At 44.5% G+C, this 12,066-nt stretch overlaps 1 protein-coding gene across 1 annotated transcript; it reads right to left on the bottom strand.

Moving 5' to 3' along the window:
- Positions 1-312: 312 nt before the first annotated feature.
- Positions 313-11,489, bottom strand: TMEM269 (transmembrane protein 269). Its single transcript, XM_079141557.1, has 6 exons — positions 10,269-11,489; positions 9,871-9,997; positions 6,839-6,936; positions 6,054-6,197; positions 5,171-5,371; positions 313-1,478 (listed from the first exon to the last, which is right to left on the bottom strand). Exons 1-6 carry the CDS (start codon positions 10,297-10,299, stop codon positions 1,357-1,359), a joined length of 723 nt encoding a protein of 240 aa, XP_078997683.1. The 5' UTR covers positions 10,300-11,489; the 3' UTR covers positions 313-1,356.
- Positions 11,490-12,066: the final 577 nt, after the last annotated feature.

Below are 12,066 nucleotides of genomic sequence, written 5' to 3'. Positions count from 1 at the left end.
CACTGACATGAACACACAGCATAGAAGGACATTATACGGATGTGTCTGAGCCCAAGTGTATTTGTAAAATTCCTACTAAGTTACGATAGTATGGTATCCTTGTGTATAACTCACTAGAATCCACAAGTCGATTCATCTACGAAGTAAATGTTATTGAGTACCAGGTACTGTGGCAGGTCACAGAACTATATAGATGTAAACAGAAGCACTTTAAAAATCTAGTGGGGGCTGGGGATATAGCTCAGTTGGTAGAGTGCTTGCCTTGCAAGCAGAAGGCCCTGGGTTCCATCCCCCCCCAAAAAAAAATCTAGTGGGACACAGACTATTCATCTAACCATGATGACATACAAATGATGTGACAGAGGCATGACTACCTGCTTCTCTATAGCCAAGTCAGAGTGATGTAGAATTCTTTGGATTGGTATTTTTAAGAAATCCAAGTGTAGATATGATGCATATATACCACATACACTTGTGAAAACTTCCGTCAGTCGTGTGGCAAAAGGTGCTCTGGCGCCACCTTTGGGCAAGGAGCAGAATTTGCCAGCAATTCTTTTGGTGTCCCATCAGGATCCCAGTGAGGCCACACTGGGGGCTCACTGTAGCCTGTGGACCCAAGTTCTCTGTGAGGTATGACTCTACTATACAATACTGTTTATTTCTATTTGATCTGGACTTTAGGAGATGAAGTAACATTTGACTATCTATAGTTTAGTATTTGAAAGTTTAGGAAAGAAAATACATGGAAGAGATCCAGGAAGCCAGAGGATGCCCCCGTGCTGCCAAAGCATCTGATCTGTATGGAAGCAACAGACAGAAGCTTTGAACTGTTAAAATGCAGAGTTTTTAAGTTACAAGGCTCCACATTTATTCCAATCAGGTAGTGTAACTGTCCTGTGACAGGTTCTGCAGAGTCTGCAGGTGTAAAACATAAGCCCACCCCAACACTAGTGTAATTCTGACCTAGCAGGGCTGAGGCAGAAGCTACACCAACTCTGGAGGCTTTCTCTGCTTTCCATGGGATACACCTTAATGCACAAGGTCAGCCAACTAGTGACAGAGCTGGAACACAAACTCAGCCCAAATTAGCTTGGAAAAAAAAAATCTGTTCCACCTGACGTGTACAAATCTTGCTTCAAAGAGAATCAGAACCCTGAATAAAGAGAAAGAAGCAACCGCTTCCAGGCCTACTGTGGGTTGCTGTGGCTCAAGACAACAGAGATTGCATTATCTAACAAATGACGACACGGAGCACAAGTAAAAGCTTTAGTGAGGTTAAGGCCAGGCGTGGCCCGATGTGCTGGCACGAACCCCACAGAGGTCGGCGGGAGTTGGTAGAGCTGCAGCTCCTCGGTGCTAGAGTCTAAAACAGGCTGCCCTGCCCCACAGGGCATCCGGAAAGAAGATGTAGGAGAGCGACCACATCAGGCAGTAAAAAGCAGTGAGAGAGAATGGGGAGAAAAACAGCATGAAGACACCTGGAAGAAGCAGAACAGACACTCAGTTTTGATGAAGCTGCTTCACCTGGCTCCCCCACCTTCTTCCCATCCTTCAGGTATCATTCACAGTGCCCAAGAAACAGCAGCAAAAGAGACGGGAGCCCTGTCTTTAAGCTCAGGTTAGTGGATAAATGTAAGTAACTAGACAATTGTACCCTAGCACAATCCCAGATTCCATTTTCTTGATTTCAGATCAGAAACCAGTCCTCACCAATAAATGTGAGTTGCCCAGATCCTTCACTGGGGGTTGGGGGGCTTCCTAATTATTTGGGGTTTAATATGGGAAAAAGGACAATACCATATTTTATGTATGCAGGAAGGAGTTGACACAGCAGGCCTGAGACTGCCATCCCTAGAAAGGCCTGGGTGCAAGGCTGGCTGTGCCAACAGATCCCACATTAAGAGAAAATGTCCCCTAACTGATCTGAGTGACTCCCTGTGCCTTGGCTGTCCAAGCCCAATGGTTTGTGCACTTTTGAGAGTCTAGGACTTGGGTACATGTTGGTCAGAGGGTTCCGAGGTGACTGGTGCCCATTAGAAACCCTGGGCACAGAGTCTCTTATGGGCGTCCCTGGCAGACATCATGACATGCTGGAGGAATGAAGCGTGACTATGTGATCCCCCTGGGAGAGGACTCTTGGAAGCCGGCACCCCGTTTCCTCTGAGTTTCATCCCATACACTTTTCCTTTGTGCTGATTCTGCTTTGTAACCTTTTTCTCTAATCAATCATAGCCATGAGTAAGATAAGATGCTGAGTCCTGGGGATCCGCCTACCAAATCACTAAAGTTGGACATGGTCTTGGGGACTCCCAATACAAGATGAACCTCAGATTCACTACCAAAATGCAAAAGGATGGCCCATTAGTGGCATATCTACTCAGCACTAAATATTCTACTAGATCTTGTGAATGAATTATTTTATTTATACTTCATAATAATCTTATGATTTAGAATTGTCTGTTTTTCAGGCAAGAGGAATATCAACAGCACCACATTTTTTAATGTGTTCTTTTTAGTTCAGTTGAATGTAGGTTGACATACTGACACATATGAAGTATAGCTTTTCATTTTTTTAAATACTTTAGTTGTAAGTGAACACAATACCTTTAATTTATTTATATGTGGTGCTGAGGATCGAACCCAGTACCTCACAAGTGCTAGGCAAGCACTCTGCCACTAAGCCACAAACCCAGTCCACATAACTTTCCATGCTTGTGGTTGTATACGCTGTGGAGTTACACTGGTCATGTATTCATATATGAACATAGGAAAGTTATAACTGATTCATTCTGTCTTTCCTATTCCCAGTCCCTTTGTTTAATTCCAATGAACTTCTATTCTCCACCCCACATTGTGTGTTAACATCCACATATCAGAGAGAATATTTGGCCTTTGGTTTTTGAGGATTGACTTATTTCACTTAGCATGAGAGTCTCCAGTTCCATCCATTTACCAGCAAATGCCATAATTTCATTCTTCTTTAAGGCTGAGTAATATTCCATTGTGTATATATACCACATTTTCTTTATCCATTCATCTGTTGAAGGGCACCTAGATTGGTTCCATAGGTTAGCTATTCTGAATTGAGCTACCAGTAGCCATCTTGAAATCCACCCAATCAGGCTCTGGTATTAACTGGTGTCAAAATCTATGAGGTACAATTTCCTCCTTATCTCGCACAACCAAGACAACCTGGAAGGCTGAGGTCAAATGCATGGTTTGAGAAGAAAGCATCAGTGGTATCTACAAGAGCAAAGAACACTGTAGAAAATTCTGTTCTTGTGAGCTCGGGAAGGGAAGCTGGAGAAGATGGGAGCTAGGAGTTACCACCTTGGCACACATCTGTACCAGAGGATTCAGGTTCATCACCTTATTTTACCTCAATGATCATTCAAGGTAGATTTTTGCCTCTGTTTCACATATGAAGAAAACTGAGCTCAAAACAATGAGTCCAAGTTCACACAGCTACTATGTACTGGAGTTAGTACTTGAACTCAGATCCGTTAAGCTCAAACCCAGATGCTCACCACATTCTGCCTCCGCCAGCCAGGGAGCTGGAAGGGCCGGCACTGAACACTGGAGGGGTTGTTGGTGCTGATGCTACTACAAAAGGTATGAAGCCTTAAGGCAAGGTCGGGACAGAACCAAGGACCCTCAAACTACAGCAGACTCACAACAAGGGAACAACGGGAAAGAACAGTATCCCCGAGATTCTCGTCTTGCATATATGTACACATTTTAAAAGAAAAAAATCAATATTCCTTGAAGGAAGCTGTAAATCGAGAAAAGGCTAGGAAGACATCTGTCAGGGCCCCCGTGTGACAGGCACCTCAGCCTGGAACCCAGTGCTCTGTGCTTGAGCTCGAGACCTCTGAGTCATCCGCAACACCTCCCCTTCCCAGATATCAATTCTATTTCAATACATTTCTCAGGTCCAACCACTTCTCGCCTCCAACCTGCCGTCACCTCTCGCCTGGACGGGAGTGTGGCCTTCCTGCTTCCAGCCTCAGGACTCTACCTCTGTTCTCCACAATGCAGTCAGAGTCATCCTTGGAAACTGCCACCCCATCACGTCCCTTTCTGCATAAATCCGCTCAGAGGTTTCTCATTTGCCTTTAGGATCAAATCCCAAATCCTTTCCAGACTGCCTGCTTCGCTGGCCTCAGTTTGTGTCACTGGCTCTTGGCAAGTTCCAGCCACACCGCTCCACTAATACTTCTAGCTTCTGGCTCAGAGCAAAATATTGTTTTCCCTGCCTGAGCCACCCCTCCTTCTCAGCTGGAGTCTCAATTCGCAGGACACACTTAAATGTCCTTTCCCTCCCTTTAGGCCTTCTCTGACACTCTCTCAGAGCACCCTGTTCTTTCACAGTACACCAAAACTAAATACTTCCAGTCAGAAGCAGTGAGGCCAGCCTATATCCAGCAAGAGAATCACAACTTCAAGACCAGTCTCAGCAACTTAACAAGACCCTGTATCAAAAAAAAAGGAGGGAGCTGTAGATGAAGCTCAGTGGGGATTGTACTGGGTTCAATCCCCAGTATAGGAGGAAAAAAATACTGTTTTCAGTTATTTCTACTTTGGCATCTTTCTCCCCCATGTCAACCTAAAGCAGGAACTGTGTCTAGATTGCTTCTCAATACCTGGCATGTGATAGGTGCTCCCTAACTGTCTATTAAACTCATTAACATTCAACAAATAATGATGAATCATTGGTTTAATGCTTGGTACATTTTGGTACAATTCTAGGTGCTGGGGGTTATAGTGTGAGTACAAGAGTGTATTTGGGGTAGGTTTAGTGTTTGTTTGGTTTTGTTACTGAATAAATAACCCAAGGACAGATTACCAAAGTCATCCCCTGTCCTTTTTTATTTTTATTTTGAAACAGGGTCTCACTAAGCTGCCGAGGCTGGCCTTGAACTTGGCAATCCTCTTGACTCAGCCTTCTGAGTTCCTGGGATTACAGGTATGGGCCACCATGCTCATAGGTGTAGGTGAAGCATTCATAGACAATTTCTAAAAACTAGCAAATGTATACTATTGTCAGATGATGATGAATACTGTGGCGAAAAATAAAGCAAGGTAAAGTGGGTAGGGAATACTGGGGTAACCACCAATGGCAGTATTAATAGATCCACCAGTGATATTTGAAAGTAGTATTTTCACTCACCTCCCATATAAACCACTTTTTTCCAATTGTCTGACTCCAAAATTTCATCATACGGGTAGTAGCTCTGGTCTATCATGAATAGAATCATAAGTGAAGCCATGCAGCAGAGGATGAAAGTGTTGCCTTTGGTCAGAAGGGAGGTGGAAGCCAAAACACAGGAAGCGTAGGGGCAGGGTAGACCCTTATAGGACAAGGAAACTCCTGCCGGGGAAAGAAACATGGGGTCAGCTGCTTCTCCTTTTCTAGGCATCTGAGTGAGTCCAGCCCCCTTCTCTTTGGGGCTTCCCCTCCTTGGGTTTGTTTGCTTTGTGATACTGGGAGTTGAACCCAGTACCTCGCACACCCTAAGGTGAGTGTCCCTCCACTGAGCTACATCCCTAACCCTGGATCTTCCCCTCCTAGACTATAAAATCCCTGAGGCCCAGAGGCAGTGGCAGCTGCAGCTCATTTAGTTGTTCACAAACAGACGTTGTGTGGGTTTGCATGTGCCCTGGCCCCGGGGAAGTCCCTACTGACAGGGTCCTAGCTTACACTAGTTGCCCCAAAGTAAGCCTGAACTTACCCTCCCTACCTTTGTGGCCTTAGAAAAGCAACTGCCCTTGCCACAGCTAGCGTTCTCCTGTTTGGGGGAACTGGAGTGTGACCTCCATTTCTAGAGTCCATGTAGTGATGTTCACCAACCAAAAATCATGCAGTGAAAGAGGTATAGCTGCTCCGGTAAGTGAGGACCTCTCTCAGATTGGGGCTCTATCAATGTAGCCTAAAACCTTTTGTTGGGGTGGGGCATAGAAGAAGGAAGGAAGAGGGCTTCTGGCTTCCAACAGCTCCACCCTCTCTGTGGTCCCCTGCCCTCACTTCCTAAGGCTATCTGGGTTCCACTCACCAGATGAATAAAAACACAGGCGAAAAGAAGTGGTTAACACATAGATGATGGCCAGGAACCCATTCAGAGGCCCATCCACGCCAAGAAGAAGGGCCGAGGCCAGGCCAAAGGTGGTGAAGACGGCAAAGTCATTCAGTTCAGCTCCTGTTCAAGAGGCCCAATGTTAGAACTGACACTCATATGTTGTCACCTTAGCCTCCCTGAGTTGCAGGGTGGGGAAGGAGCTGGAGATAACAGCAGTTGTTCCCCTAGAATGGTCTGTGTACAAAGCCTTGGGTCTCCTCCCTCTGACTGATCTTGTGGCTTTTGGCAAATCCTTCCTTCTCAAGCTATTAGTTCCCCCATCACTTAAAGGTTGCACTACAATGGGCTGCAAAATGACAAGCGGTGGGATGCTTATTCAAGCAAAATCTTACAGGGAAACATTTCGTGGTATTTTAAACCAGATGTTCTGCCTAGGGTAGTTTTTCATCTCCCCACTGTCCCCACTGCCCTCCCCATTTCCTCTCTAATACCTGGATCCACCCAGAACAGGGAGGCAGAGCAGATGAGGATGCTGAATGCTAGGACAAGAATTACCCAAAGATGGATAAGTGAGCCTGCAGAGGAGCTGGATCTGGGCTGCAAGGCGCCCCAACTCCTGCTCCAGGGCTGCTCAGCTATTCTCAGAGGCACATGAACAGAAATGAGAGATGGATGAAAGTCTGCTGGATGTTGGAGGGTGGGCAGTGACCCAAGACGGCGGTCCCAGGGGTAGGGAGGAGAGGCCTGAAACTAGGACTCACCTGATTTGCAGAAGATGTTGAGTTGTCTGGTCATAGCCCCTACTGCCATGTCTAACAGGAAGCTGATCAGAAGCATCCAGGAAGCACACTGGGGTTTCCTAAAGCACAGGCCAGCAGGCCCAAACACAGCAGTTCTTTTTAGTCCCCACTGGACCAACCGCTCTCCCTACCCATGCACTAATACACTCCCTGCATACATATGCCCACCCAAGCATGTCCCCACACTCACATCCTTTCTAGTATATTCCACCTTATACCCACATACACTCACACTGTCACATATGCCTATATCCTTCCCAAACACTTAAACCATAGACATTTTTTATTTTTTATTTTTTGGTACTAAGGAATGAACTCAGGGGTGCTCCACCACTGAGCTAACATCCCCAAGCCCTTTGGATTGATCAGTTGATTGATCAATTGATTTAGAGACAAGGTCTCACTAAGTTGCTAAGGCTGGCCTTGAACTTTCAATCCAGACACACTGGGATTACAGGCATGTGCCACTGTGCCCGGCTTTACCCATCGTCTTAAAGGAGTTTCATAAATCCCTGTGGTAATCACTAAGGCTGCTTGTGACTCTAAATTCCAGGCATATTTGACAGCCCAAGTGTCATTCCCCGGTCCTAGGTCCAGCCCCTGCCACCATCTCATTGTGAATTCTCAGATAAATCACTATCCTCCACTAGGCCTCTGTTTCCTGACTTGCAAAATGAGGAGTACATGGTAAATAAATTATGTAATAGATATAAACCTATTCAGATGATCTGTTTCTCTTTGAGTGAGCTTTGGTAACTTATGTCTTCTAAGGAATTGATCCATGTCTCCAGGACGTGTGTAGGAGTGTAGTGATGGCCCCTCTTTAATTTCTGATATTGGTTAATTCATGTCTTCTCTCCGTGTTCTTGGTTAGCCTGGCCAGAGGTATATCAATTTTACTGACATTTTCAAAAAATCACCTTTTGAGTTCATTGATTTTCTCTATTAATTTCCTATTTTAATTTCTTTAATGGCTGCTCTATTTTTTTATTTTTGTGTGGCATTGAGGATTGAACCCAGGGCCTTACACATGCTAGGCAAGTGCTCCACCACTGAGTCATACCCCTAACCCTATTTTTATTATTTCTTTTTTTCTGCCCTGAATTTAATTTTCTCTTCTTTTTCTAGTTTCCTAAAGTGGAAGTTTAGATTATTGATTTTTAAATCTTCTTTTCAAATACAGTAATGCACTCTATAATGATGTTTTAGTCTACTACAGACAACATGTACAACATAGAAGACAGTGGTCCCACAAGATATATTACCTTGTGATGTCATAGCTTTCTTAGTTCATGATATTCCAACGAAATCACCTAATGTTGCATTTCTCAGAACATATCACATTGTTAAGCAATGCATGACTGTAAATGCATTCTATGCTATGAATTTCCATCTAAGCCCTGCTTTCCCTGCATCCAACAAATTGTGGTAAATTATATTTTCATTTTCTTTTAGTTCAAAATATTAAATTTGAGATTTCTTTTATCCATGCATCATTTAGAAGTATGTTGTTTAATCTCCAAATATTTCAGGATTTTCTAGCTATCTTTCTATTATTGGTTTCTAGTGTAATTCCATGTGACCTGAGATGATACTTTGTATGATTTCTGTTCTTTTAAAATTGTTAAGATGTATTTTGTGACCCAGAATGTGGTCCATCTTAGTTAATATTCTAAGTGAGCTTGAGAAAAATGTGTATTGTACTGGTATTGGATAGTCTATAGATGTCAATAATATCCAGTAACTGATGGTGTTTGGAATATAACTATGTCCTTGCTGATTTTCTGTCTGCCAGATCTGCCAACTAATGACAGAAGGGTGTTTAAATCTTTAACTATAATAGTAGGTATGTCAATTTCTCCTTGCAGTTCTACCAGTTTTTATCTCATGTATTTTGATGCTTTAAATGATTTCAAAGGGCTCTTTCAGACCTCATGTTCTTGAGTTCTGTGTCTTGTCCAGCACATGCTCCCCGAGTCCTCAGAAAATAGCCACCATAGTCCCAAGTAACCTGTCCTAAGAGGACCATTCCCAGTCTGCACAGTGATATCAATGCTTAGGTGGCCCAGCAAAAGCAAACAGACAGCCTAACCTCACTCTTCACCTGTCCCCAGTCTGTCCCCAGTCTGTCCCCAAGCCTGCCCCTTGTTTAGACTCAGACCTAAGAATCAAAAGGGAACTAAGGCTAAATAAAAAATGCTGATCCCACCATTGTGGCATGAAAAACTACATTCCTAGAAGATTTGACTGAACTAAGAAGACAGAAATTTTCTGCTTGCAGATATGCCCATGTGCACACTTTATTAGACTCCAAAAGTCCAAACTTAGAAAATTACAAACATTTTAACATAGAAGGGAGCTTAAATATCATTATCCTATTATATGGATGAAAAACAGATCCAAAAAGAAATCACTTGTTGATGGTTACAGAGAATCAAATAGACTAGGAGGATGTTATTTGCATTATAAAGGATTTATCTCTTTAAGGGCCTGACTTCCAAAGGCATTGAGATATGATTCAATTCATAGAAACATAATTCACTTACATAAATTGCTTTGGGGGCACATAATATGTTTCAGACTTTCCAGAACAGTGCTAATTTCAAATATTCTGTCAGGTCATATGTTCTAATTTAAGAATTGAAAATTATGAATGGTAAGAATCTCTTGATTTTCTCATAAAAAAATCATTCTAGCCTTCCATAACTTATGGAACTTCAGAGATCATAATGCAAGCACCTCAATTTTATGGAAGGAGCAATTGAGGCCCAGAGTTGTGACCTAGTGAAGGTTGTATATCATGTTGGTGGCACAACTGAGGCTAGAATCTTAAATTCTGACTTAGAAGACATGGCACTTTTCCTTAATGCCACCCCCCAGCCCCGCCAGCTGATCCCAGGGCTGTGGGGCCTGGCTCTCTAGACTCCCCCTTCCCTTTCCTCATGCCATGGGTTCCAGCACTTGGCTAAGAGCATGCTGGGCCTCAGACTTACCTGCTGACACTGCAGAAGATGGAGAAGAGCCCCAGAACCATGTTAGCCAGGGACAAGGCATTGGTAACATCTTTCCAAGAAAATTCATTTATCTTGGGGCGCCTCTGGTTATGGCTGGTGCATTGACCTGAGGCCCAGGAGAGAGGGGGAAGAAGTTTCCAAGGTCAAGGAGTCCCAAAAGAGGCTCCCAGGGACCTGGTAGCTTCTGTGGCTTTAGACCTCATCCCAGAACTGCACCCTCCCCACATCGTGTCACTAGCTAGATTAAGGACAGGAGGTGGATAAAGGAGTCACAGGAAGGAAAGACAAAGATGATGGAGGTGGATGGTCTTGGGAAAGCTCAGTAGCAAAGCAGGTGAACTCATGCAACCACAGCTTCCACTTGCTTTCTGACTCACCTCCTGTCCCCTTGACCCTCCTGACCTCCATCTGAGAGATGAGCCTTTGGCACAACCTAAGAGATGGTTTGTGAGAGAAGTGGATTCAGAAGGCACCTTCGTCCTACAGGCCAAAGTTGTTCTCTCAGAGACTAGGGCTGCAGCTGAGGTATCCTAAAGCCCAAACCAGGTCCCAACCAGGAGAGCAGTTCCACCTCCAGTAGAGGAAAGGAAAGGTATAAATGAATATTCCCAGCACTCAGTGGTTCACCAAGTGCTGTTCATTATGGTCTTCTTCTGGTCCAGACCACCTTGGTAGATGGTACTGTTGTTCTTCCCCCATTTTATGAACAAGGAAACAGAGATTCAGAGAAATGGAGATATTTGCTCAGTCACATATTGAGTAGAACCAAATCCTGCCTGCCTGATACTGGATCTGGTGCTGTTTCTGCTGGGGACATAGATCCCAGCAGGAGGATGTTTGGGGGATAGAACAGTGAAGAGGTTCCACTGGCCAGCCCTGCTGGGGGAACACCAGCCTCCCTGGCAGGAGCAGAGCATGCCCAGGTCTCCTCTGGCCATGCAGTCTTTCACAACCTCAAGGAACTAGCCTCCTCTGCCCATCTTCACAGCCTGTCTTATCTCTGCTTTTACCCTAAGATCTAACATGTATTCTTTACACATAAACTTCTTGTGAAACTGACATCCCGTCCTCCCTGAGACAAAGAAGCCCCACTGGTTGGGATGTACACACCAGTTACACAACACATAGTAATTCCAGGCTTGGGAGAAATAGACACATTCCAAGGCGCTCCCATGTCTGTTTCCTCATTTAATCCTCACCCATTTTAGATGTCAGGTTTTGCCTCTAGACAGTCCCTCCTACGACCCCAGGTGCTTCTGGTCTGAGCAATAGTTGAGGCAAATCACTGTTCTTTCCCATAAACCCTGCCACCAATATGTCAGAGGCTAGGAGGCTGGACTTGGGCTTGGGACTGGACTTTCTCAGGGTAGCACTACAGGCCTCATGAGTCCCAAAGGCAGCTTCATTTATCCCAAAGGAAACCAACAGCGGTATGGCCAAAGTCATTGGGACTAACAAGACCTTCTCATGCCAGGGTCCCTCAATGCTGAAGATGCGAAACAATGCAAGCCTGGGAAAGCTGGAAGGAAAGGAGCAAAGTTCCGGCTACATAATCCCTTTCCATGAACCTACTATAGCCATCTCTCCTGGGTTTTAGGGCTGACCCCAAGAAGATCAGATAACTCTGCTGCTGAGCAAGGCCAGCCTAACCCTCTGTCTTCTGGAAGAACAGCTTTCCAACATCTCTGCCTCTCAGAACCAGTCAGCAGGTGTCCTGAGTCATTCTTCCAATGATTAGACCTTGTCTCATCTACTTTACAGTTGTTCTATTTTTCATCAATGATCGGTCATGTGCTATATTATTTCTTTTACTATCTACTCTGTTCACAGAGCACTTTCACACCCAGGATTTCCATTGGCCCTGGAATCTCTGTCAGGCAAGAATTATTTTCCCTACTTTCTACGAAAGGCAAACAGAGAGGGGAAGACTTAGCTCAAGGTCACATCAGAAATGGCAAAACATAACTGACAACTTCACCTTAACTGTTCTTTCCTTTGTGCTCCACTGTCTACCCTCCAATAGGACTGAACATTGTATTGGTAATATGCTCAGCCTGTGCTATGGGCTGGGAGAACCCTGGTCCCTGCCTTCAAGGAACTTTCAGCCTGCCCCAAGAAATAAGACTCATGCATGCCTATGGAGACTTAGACGCCATTCACATAGGTACCTCATCT

Source organism: Sciurus vulgaris (genome assembly GCF_902686455.1).
Source record: "Sciurus vulgaris genome assembly, chromosome: 1".
Lineage (NCBI taxonomy): Eukaryota > Metazoa > Chordata > Mammalia > Rodentia > Sciuridae > Sciurus > Sciurus vulgaris.
The sequence above is the reverse complement of the archived record's forward strand: the minus strand, read 5'-3'. Positions and strand labels throughout refer to the sequence as shown.

Bases quoted from the DNA above. Each gene is read 5' to 3' on its own strand.
- TMEM269 (XM_079141557.1), bottom strand. From the start codon at position 10,299: ATGGAGGTCAGGAGGGTCAAGGGGACAGGAG. The intron at 6,937-9,870 runs GTAAGTCTGAGG...CCTGTGCTTTAG, and splicing joins ATCTTCTGCAGTGTCAGCAG to GAAACCCCAGTGTGCTTCCT. The intron at 6,198-6,838 runs GTGAGTCCTAGT...CCTCTTGAACAG, and splicing joins CAACATCTTCTGCAAATCAG to GAGCTGAACTGAATGACTTT.